General features: G+C 42.6%; 1 protein-coding gene across 3 annotated transcripts in view; it reads left to right on the plus strand.

The window, feature by feature from the left end:
* The window catches only part of TRAK2 (trafficking kinesin protein 2), a 70,867-nt gene that overhangs the window by 55,696 nt on the left and 4,614 nt on the right, over positions 1–10,557 (plus strand). For all 3 annotated transcript variants that reach the window (XM_030854725.2, XM_060302052.1, XM_070045926.1), the window contains 3 exons: positions 2,940–3,238; positions 4,553–4,819; positions 8,390–8,495. In XM_030854725.2, coding sequence (XP_030710585.1) covers positions 2,940–3,238; positions 4,553–4,819; positions 8,390–8,495 — 672 coding nt within the window. The remainder of the gene's footprint in view (positions 1–2,939; positions 3,239–4,552; positions 4,820–8,389; positions 8,496–10,557) is intronic.

A 10,557-nucleotide genomic window follows, 5' to 3' on the forward strand; every position in this document is an offset into this window, starting at 1 on the left:
ACCCCTATAATTCGAATGTTGGTGCGTTTAATGTTGTCCCAGAGGTCTCTGAGACTGTCCTCAGTTCTTTTCATTCTTTTTTCTTTATTCTGCTCTGCAGTAGTTATTTCCACTATTTTATCTTCCAGGTCCCTTATCCGTTCTTCTGCCTCAGTTATTCTGCTATTGATCCCATCTAGAGTACTTTTAATTTCATTTATTGTGTTGTTCATCGTTGCTTGTTTCATCTTTAGTTCTTCTAGGTCCTTGTTAACTGATTCTTGCATTTTGTCCATTCTATTGTCCATTCTATCTCCAAGATTTCAGATCAACCTTACTATCATTATTCTGAATTCTTTTTCAGGTAGACTGCCTATTTCCTCTTCATTTGTTAGGTCTGGTGGGTTTTTATCTTGCTCCTTCATCTGCTGTGTGTTTTTCTGTCTTTTCATTTTGCTTATCTTACTGTGTTTGGGGTCTCCTTTTTTGCAGGCTGAAGGTTCGTAGTTCCTGTTGTTTTTTGTGTCTGTCCCCAGTGGCTAAGGTTGGTTCAGTGGGTTGTGCAGGCTTCCTGGTGGAGGGGACTAGTGCCTGTGTTCTGGTGGATGAGGCTGGATCTTGTCTTTCTGGTGGGCAGGTCCACGTCTGGTGGTGTGTTTTGGGGTGTCTGTAGCCTTACTATGATTTTGGGCAGCCTCTCTGCTAGTGGGTGGGGTTGTGTTCCTGTCTTGCTAGTTGTTTGGCATAGGATGTCCAGCACTGTAGCTTGCTGGTCGTTGAGTGAAGCTGGGTGCTGGCGTTGAGATGGAGATCTCTGGGAGATTTTCACTGTTTGATATTATGTGGAGCTGGGAGGCCTCTTGTGGACCAGTGTCCTGAAGTTGGCTCTCCCACCTCAGAGGCACAGCACTGACTCCTGGCTGCAGCATCAAGAGCCTTTCATCCACAGGGCTCCTTAATTTGGGATGATTCGTTGTCTATTCAGGTATTCCACAGATGCAGGGTATATCAAGTTGATTGTGGAGCTTTAATCCGCTGCTTCTGAGGCTGCTGGGAGAGATTTCCCTTTCTCTTCTTTGTTCTCACAGTTCCCAGGGGCTCAGCTTTGGATTTGGCCCCGCCTGTGCGTGTAGGTCGCCGGAGGGCATCTGTTCTTTGCTCAGACAGGACAGGGTTAAAGGAGCCGCTGATTCGGAGGCTCTGGCTCACTCAGGCCGGGGGGGGGGGGGGGGGGGGGTAGGGAGGGTCACGGAGTGTGGGGCGGGCCTGCGGTGGCAGAGGCCGGCGTGACGTTGCAGCCTGAGGCGCGCCGTGCGTTCTCCCGGGGGAGTTGTCCCTGGATCCCGGGACCCTGGCAGTGGCGGGCTGCACAGGCTCCCCCGGAAGGGCGTGTGGCTAGTGACCTGTGTTCGCAAACAGGCCTCCTGGTGGCGGCAGCAGCGGCCATAGCGTCTCATGTCTGTCTCTGGGCTCCGCACTTTTAGCCGCGGCTCGCGCCCGTCCCTGGAGCTCTCTCAAGCAGCGTTCTTAATCCCCTCTCCTCGTGCACCAGGAAACAAAGAGGGACGTTAAAAGTCTCTTGCCTCTTCGGCAGGTCCAGACTTTTCCCCGGACTCTCTCCCGGCCAGCCGCGGTGCACTAACGCCCTGCAGGCTGTGTTCACGCCGCCAACCTCAGTCCTCTCCCGGCGCTCCGACAAAAGCCGGAGCCTCAGCTCCCAGCCCCGCCCCCCCCGCCCCCCCCCCCCCCCCCCCCCCCCCGGCGGGCGAGCAGACAAGCCTCTCGGCTGGTGAGTGCCGGTCGGCCCGATCTTCTGCGCTGGAATCTGTCCGCTTTGCCCTCCGCACCCCTGTTGCTGTGCTCTCCTCCGCGGCTCCCAAGCTCCCCCACTCCGCCTCCCGAAGTCTCCACCCGCGAAGGGGCTTCCTAGTGTGTGGACACTTTTCCTCCTTCACAGCTCTCTCCCGCTGGTGCAGGACCCGTCCCTATCCTTTTGTCTCTGTTTAGTTTTTTCTTTTGCCCTAACCAGGTACGTGGGGGGTTCCTTGCCTTTTGGGAGGTCTGAGGTCTTCTGCCAGCGTTCAGTAGGTGCTCCGTAGGAGTTGTTCCACGCGTAGATGTATTTCTGGTGTATCTGTGGGGAGGAAGGTGATCTCCGCGTCTTACTCTTCCGCCATCTTCCTGGAAGTCTGTAATCAGTGCACAGGTCGAATCTCAGGTCCAGCATTAAGTAATTCACTAAGTTTCGGGAGGAATCTCAGTCGGTCTTCTGAACTGCGAGGACCCCGGAGACGGCGCTAGGCAAGCGGGTCCGACCCTTTTCAGGCCCCCCCTGTCTAATATTTAGTTTTTTGACTACCTAAACTGAATTTATAGATGGTCATTATCTGTAGGTTCATAAATTAAGTGAAACAGAAAAGTTAATAAATACAACATAATAAAGTATAGTTTTGCCTATCTGAAGTCACTTGAAATGATCTATAAAAACATTATATATATGGACTTCCCTGGTGGCGTAGTGGTTAAGAAGCCACCTGCCAATGCAGGGGACACGGGTTCAAGCCCTGATCCGGGAAGATCCCACATGCCACGGAGCAACTAAGCCCATGCGCCATAACTACTGTGCCTGCACTCTAGAGCCCGCATGCCACAACTACTGAAGCCCGTGCACCACAACGAAGAGTAGCCCCCGCTCGCCGCAACTAGAGAAAGCCTGCATGCAGCAACGAAGACCCAGTGCAGCCAAAAATAAATAAATAAATTTATAAAATATAAAAATATTATATATATATATATTAGAGATTTGGGTTTGTTGTTACTATTTCTATATTCCAGCTATCTAAGAAAAGATATGTGTTTTTAAGATCAATCTCTTGAACATTCACCATTGTGGAAAGGAGAGGTCTATGCTTTGCTTATGCCCCTCACAGATCTAGTCAGTGAATGTGTTTTTCCCATAGGAACGTCCAGAACGTCTGTCAACCAGGACACTCTGAAGAGAGCGATTTGGCTACAGCCCTGCATCGCCTGAGTCTGCGGCGACAGAACTACTTAAGTGAGAAGCAGTTCTTTGCTGAAGAATGGCAACGGAAGATCCAGGTTCTGGCTGGCCAGAAAGAAGGGGGAAGTGACTGTGGCATCCCCACAGAGAGCCTTGCCTCCCTCTGCACCGACCAGTCGGAGATCACAGACCTGAGCAGTGCCAGTTGCCTTCGAGGTTTTATGCCTGAAAAATTGCAAATTGTCAAGCCCCTTGAAGGTAATAAGTAAGGAAGGGCTGTTTCTAAGCCATGTTGTTTGTTGGCTTTGCCTTCCCCTGGAATTGAGATTTCTCTTGTAATTATAAGAACCCTGAGTGCAGAAGACGTCTTTATTATCCCTAAATCTTCACTGTTTGTGTGACCGTGCAGAACTTTGTGGAATATGAATGAAGAGATTTGCATTCTCCAAGCCATCAGCTGTCAGTTCTCTTCTACTGATACTGTTTTTTTACAAATGTGAGGGAGGAGGAGTAATCTTTTCTTGTCCTTTGCTAAGGAATATCCTTGATAGCAGTTTTCATGGTAAGATAAACAGGATATGATAGATGAATAAAAATAATCTATATGTAATGCTTCATCTCTACCTTCCTTTTCAAAAAAAAGTTCTTTACCCAAAAAGTTTCAGTTACTTACAGATATGTGTGTCTGTATTTTTCTTTTGTTCAGTTCTGTTAATTTCAGGTCAGTTTCTATTCTCTCCTAAGAACTTGAATTCAAAACAGATCTCTTTGTTTTATGGAATATTGACAATATTCAAATGATCCTCTGCTAGTATCATGAAAGAGTCTGCATTAGACAAAATTTTGAGTCAGTAACCTATAAGGACCCCTCAAACTCAAAGGTGCTATAAGTTCGTTTTATTCATTTATAGTCAGTACAGGTATTTGTCGGAGTTGCCATTTTTAGGATTCTATGACTATTAGTGACAATTAGACACTGCAGGTACTTGGGATGATCATTCACCAGTATTCGTAGACAGAAACCATGAGGATTGATCCTCCTTTTTTTATCATCTCCTTCGCTTTCCTACTCTCCCCAAGAGCCTGGTGAAAGGAGAGTCATGAGCACATATGAGTCTTGAGAAATATACAAAAAAAACCATGGTAATTCAAGGTGCCTTCCAACCTAGGAGCCTGGCTTTTGAGTTCAAAGTTCATAGGCATAGTTCCAGGACAAAGTATTAATTTTTTGTCACCTGGGAAAATACAACCTGACGTGATACGTATCTTCTTTCTCATCACTGCCTCAGCATCCTAGTTCCTATTAAGGGTGTTGTCTTGGTTTTTTCACCCCTGCTTTAGATTTCCTTTTTAAAGTTAACTTTTGAAATGAACAGATTATTATTCATACCTTTATCATCTTGTTAATCTTCCACAGATAACTTTAATTTACAAATTTTACCAAAATATTAAGACCAAATAAGGAGTTTTATTATTATCATTACTTTTTTACACATACAGTTTTAGCTTCTTTCAAGATTTAATATTTGTGGGAAATTTAAAACATGTTCCTTTTTTGGTTTGCATACTCAGGATCTCAAACTCTGCACCAATGGCAGCAGCTTGCTCAACCAAATTTAGGAACCATTCTTGACCCACGACCAGGTGTCATCACTAAAGGCTTTACCCAGTTGCCCAAGGATGCCATCTATCACCTCTCAGATTTAGAAGAAGATGAAGAGGAAGGTATCACTTTTCAGGTTCAGCAACCTCTTCAAGTGGAACAGAAATCATCAATATCCCAGCCAGTCACAGGAATCTTCTTGCCGCCCATGACTTCAGCTGGTGGTCCAGTTACAGGTGAGAAGAGTGCTTGGTTGAGTGTAGTCCAGTAAACAGTAGTACTTTGCTTTCTGCATAACTGTATGGTCAGCTGACTGCCTCTATATAAGTCTTACTGGAGTGTACTCAGTCTTGAATATAAGACAATAGAAATGTATAGCATAAGTGCCCCTTCTAATTCTCTCCACTTCTTAGCCAACCTGCATAAATAGATAGGCAGAGAGAGAGCAATTCAGCCAGAATTGCTCTCTGGCAGAGCAGCTGGGCCCATGAGCCATGGCTGCTGAGCCTGCGCATCTGGAGCCTGTGCTCCGCAACAGGAGAGGCCACAACAGTGAGAGGCCCGCGTACCGCAAAAAAAAAAAAAAAAAAAAAGCTAAAAATAGAACTACCATATGATTCCTGGGCATGTATTCGGAGAAAACCATAATTCAGAAAGATACATGCACCCCAGTGTTCATTGCAGCACTATTTACAATAGCCAAGACATGGAAGCAGCCTAAATGTCCATGAACAGATGAATGGATAAAGAAGATGTGGTACGTATATACAATGGAATACCACTCAGCCATAGAAAAGAATGAAATAATGCCATTTGCAGCAACATGGTTGGACCTAGAGATTATTATACTAAGTGAAGTAAGCCAGACAGAGAAAGTCAAAAATCATATGTTATTGCTTATATGTGGAATCTTAAAAAAATTGATATAAATGAATTTATATACAAAACAGAGATAGACCCACAGACATAGAAAACAAACTTATGGTTACCAAAGGGGCGAGGGGGGTGGGGAGGGATAAATTAGGAGTTTAATAATAAATTAATAATTTATTTAATAATAAATTAGGGATTAGCATATACACACTACCATGTATAAAATAGATAACCAACAAGGACCTACTGTATAGCACAGGGAACTATACTCAATATTTTGTAACAATACATAAGGGAAAAGAATATGAAAAAGAAAAAATATATATTTATTTATGTAACTGAATCACTTTGCTATATACCTGAAACTAACAGAACATTGTAAATCAACTATACCTCAATAGAAAAATAAAATGAAATAAAAAGAATTTAAAGTTTAAAAAAAGAAAGGAAATACAGCCTCACACAGATACATGGTTGGAAAAGGGAAAGAGTATTTTAATAGCCTCTTCAGGTATTTGTGGATATTCTTTGATGTTACACCAAAACTTGATAAGTGGTAGTCTCTTTAAGGTTTGTAGCAATGTGAATCTAAAACCCCATCAGTGAATTTTTCATACTTTGTTACATTAAAATCTATTAGTCTGTCCTGCTCTTTGAATGCATCTTTTACCCATGCATGATTTTAACATAATGCATTGGTCATTTGGAAAATATTGGTTCACTGAGTTATGCAGATCTTCCAAATGTTGACCCATTTCATTATAGAATATATTAAAATCATATATATCACCACCTGTCTCATTGGGTAAGTCTTTTAGTATTAGGAAGCTTTCAAGCTCTCAGCGATGGATACAAGTCTACCAAAACACTTATTTTCACTTGAAAGCTCAAATTTCGTCACTGGCAGCAAATCCTGTCAGCTATTTTCTTGAAGAGACAGGCTCACTACATTCTTTTTCAAGAAAATGTTGCCAGATATCCAAGTCTGAATAACTGTAGTTTTTGTATTAATTGTTCTTTCAAGTAAAAATGGTGTTCTGTGAAAAAAATGTAAAAATTGCATATGTGCTTTTCCTCTAGATAACCATTGTATCTCTGTATAAAGCAGAGTGCTTAATGCTTCCCATTTCATCACACAGAATATTAAAAAGTTTCAAGGGTCAAGATTTTTTTTTTAAATTTATTTATTTATTTATTTTTGGCTGCTCTGGGTCTTCATTGCTGCGCGCAGGCCTCCTCTAGTTGCAGCGAGCAGGGGCTACTCTTCATTGCGGTGTGCGGACTTCTCATTGCAGTGGCTTCTCTTATTGTGGAGCATGGGCTCTAGGCACGCGGGCTTCAGTAGTTGTGGCATGTAGGCTCAGTAGTTGTGGCTCACGGGCTCTAGAGCACAGGCTCAATAGTTGCGGCACACGGGCTTAGTTGCTCCGCGGCATGTGGCACCTTCCCGGACCAGGGCTCGAACCCATGTTCCCTGCCTTGGCAGGCGGATTCTTAACCACTGTGCCACCAGGGAAGCCCAAGGGTCAAGATTTTTTTTTTATATATAAATTTATTTTATTTTTATTTATTTATTATTTTTGGCTGTGTTGGGTCTTCATTGCTGTGCACAGGCTTTCTCTAGTTGCGGCGAGCCGGGGCTACTCTTCATTGTGGTGTGTGGGCTTCTCATTGCGGTGGCTTCTCTTGTTGTGGAGCATGGGCTCTAGAGCACATGGGCTTCAGTAGATGAGGCTCATGAGCTCAGTAGTTGTGGCTCGTGGGCTCTAGAACACAGGCTCAGTAGTTGTGGCGCACAGACTTAGTTGCTCCATGGCTTGTGGGATCTTCCCGGATCAGGGCTTGAACCCATGTCCCCTGCATTGGCAGGCGGATTCTTAACTACTGCGCCACTAGGGAAGCCCCTGGCAGGCGGATTCTTAACCACTGCGCCACCAGGGAAGTCCCCCAAGGGTCAAGATATAATAAATAATTTTTACTGCTTCATCAGGACATTCTGATATGAATTTGGCTCTTTTTTTTTCTACTGTAATTGGACAATAGTGATGAATACTAGTACAGCTTGGCGCCATTGCCTTGATTTGTGCTACGGAGCCAGCAGCTTTACCCACTATTACTTTTGCACCAGCAGTGCAAGTGCCAACCCAGTCAAAAAGGCAGATAGCATCTTAACATTGCTATGAAAGTAGTTTTGACCTGTAGACTCACACAAGGTGCAAACAACACTTCGAGAACCACTGGAGTAGATAGTTTGGCTAGAAAGATTGGACGACTAGTTCTTGGTTTGGTATTTTTTTCTAATGTATTTTTTCAGAATGTGTTTTTCTCTTGTTTCTAAGCTATATTAAATCCTTTTGAATTACAGTTTCAAATTATTGGAAGGATTCAGCTACATACTAACCAGTGGATACTAATACAATATGTAGGGCTTCCCTGGTGGCACAGTGGTTAAGAATCCACCTGCCAATGCAGGGGACACAGGTTCCAGCCCTGGTCCGTGCAGATCCCACATGCTGGGGAGCAACTAAGCCCGTGCGCTACAACTACTGAGCCTGCGCTCTAGAGCCTGCGAGCCACAACTACTGAGCCTGTGTGCCACAACTACTGAAGCCCACGTGCCTAGAAGCCCTTCTCCACAACAAGAGAAGCCACCGCAATGAGAAGCCCGCACACCACAACGAAGAGTAGCCCCTACTCGCCACAACTAGAGAAAGCCCACACACAGCAATGAAGACCCAACGTAGCCAAAAATAAATAAATAAATAAATTCATGGGGAAAAAATGAAATATGTATATTTCATTTCTAGATTTGGGAATTTTTGTATAAAAGACACCAGATAAATGCTGTATTATTAATAGTAATGACGAACTTTTTACATTATTAACCTAGTCTTTCAATTTTGTGTTTGATTCCCTAAAACTGTCTACTTCAGCTGCAACCTCAAACCCAGGAAAGTGTCTCTCCTGCACAAACTCAACATTCACCTTCACCACCTGTAGGATATTACATCCTTCTGATATTACTCAGGTTACCCCCAGGTAAGAGGGGCTGGGCAATATGAGGCCTTACTTCTTTCCTCAACTCTGTTTTCTTGAATTTCTTTTTAAAATTACTGTCATTTTAATTCCCAGAATTTTAATTAATGTCCTGTGATAATTTGTCTTTAGAATATTTTCACATTGTATTTTCTCATTTGATCATTATAACTCTTTGATGTAGGCAAGCCAAGCGAGTATGTAGTGTCTAAATGAAGAAAATGAGGCGTAGAAAGTTCAGGTGACTGGTCCAAGGGCAGGCAGGTAGTAAATGACCCAGCTGAAACTATACCCAGAGTTAGCCAGACTGCAAGATTGGAGGGACTAGTCCTCTGCACAAGACTGCCCTCATTTCTGATATGACCTGCAAGTTCAGGGGCTTCCCAAAACCATGCTCTTGTTTGATAAATTTTCTAGAAGGACTCACAGAACTCACTGAAAGCTGTTATGCACGTGGTTACTGTTTATTACAGGGAAAGGTTACAGGATAAAATTAGCCAAAGGAAGAGACACATAAATCAGAGTCTGGGAGGGTTCCACACATGAAACCTCCCTGTCCTTAGGAATCATTACTTTCCTGGTATCAGTGTTTGATAGTGCACACAGAGTATTGCCAACCAGGGAAGCTCACCCGAGCCTTAGTGTCCAGATTTTTTTTACTGAGGCTTCACTGTGTAAGGCATGATTGATTGATTACCTATATAGCTATAACTCACTATAACTATAATAACTCACCTCCAGGTCAACTGACGCAAAGCTTCCACCCTAAATCACATGGTTAGTCTTCCTGGCATGGCCAGTCCCCATCCTACAGCTATTGGGTGTGGCCAGGTCCACTCCAAGATCTAGTGTGGCCAGGCTCCATCCTGAACAAACACACTTCTAGCAGCCATGGCATAGATTACCTCCCAGAAGCTGAGGGCAAAGCCAGAACCCTCTGGGCAGTCCAAATTATTTACTACACAGATTAGAACAATAAGCAATATTGCTGAAATTTCTGTCCTACCAATTCCAAAAAGAATCTAAGGCAATTTCCAGAGATATGTAGAACTTTGCAGGATAATGTTAACTAGAAGTAGAGAAGAAAAATGAAGCAAAAAAGAATCAAGAGTAAGGATATAAAATGGATAGAGGAATACACCTAGTGTATAAATTGTACTATAAAGTCTTATATACTTGCTAAGTAAGGTGAGCCATGTATTTGAGTCTTAGCTTTTTAGCTGCCAGTGTAGAGGGAAATAACATTATGATTCACAATGTCTATAAGATAGAAGCAAATTGACTGTTTAGGGAAGCATTTGGGTGGTATCCTATAAAGACCTCAATAAAGTCTACAGGCATACCTGCAATTTTTCTACATTGTTCTTATAGTCAACAAGATAGCAGGTTTTATAAGATTGGTTCCTGAGGAGGCTCTCGATACAGGTTGATACCATCATTTGGTATGGTAGTGACATGAACAGTTTAGGAAAAGACAGGCAATTCTACAATAAAGTAGGACCAGGGAGGTGGGAGACTGGGAATACAGTAGACAGATTACATCAGAACCAAGGCGTCAAAGTTGTTTGCTTTAATACAAGTTGGTACTTTAGAAAGTTTATTTATTAATCCTGAATTTGCATCTTGTTCATAATCTTTATAAATCTTGATATCTAGATATTCTGAGTATTTTGTGTTAAAGTGAAAGTTTATGTATTAAATGCTGGTAACATTTGCTCAAGGGGGAATAATTTGCTAAAGAAGTACCCTCTCCATTCTATCACCATTTCCTTGAGTACATGATTGTTTATTTAGTTTTTTTTCTTTTTAACAAAACATAGAATAAGAAGAAAGATTCTAATAGCTGTCAAAGCTTTTAATTATTTTTAATTTCCCAGAAACCCATGCTTTAAGTCAAGATTGAGAAAAATACGTTCCATGGGTATCCTTATAGTACTATTCTTTGGAATTAACATTCTTGGAAATTTAACAATTAGAACTTTATTCTCAGTAATATAAAATTGACAGATTTAAAAGAAATGTGTCTCCTTAGAAAACCGTCTTTGGTTTAATTATGAACAATTGT

The sequence above is a fragment of the Globicephala melas genome, chromosome 7 (genome assembly GCF_963455315.2).
Source record: "Globicephala melas chromosome 7, mGloMel1.2, whole genome shotgun sequence".
Taxonomy (NCBI): domain Eukaryota; kingdom Metazoa; phylum Chordata; class Mammalia; order Artiodactyla; family Delphinidae; genus Globicephala; species Globicephala melas.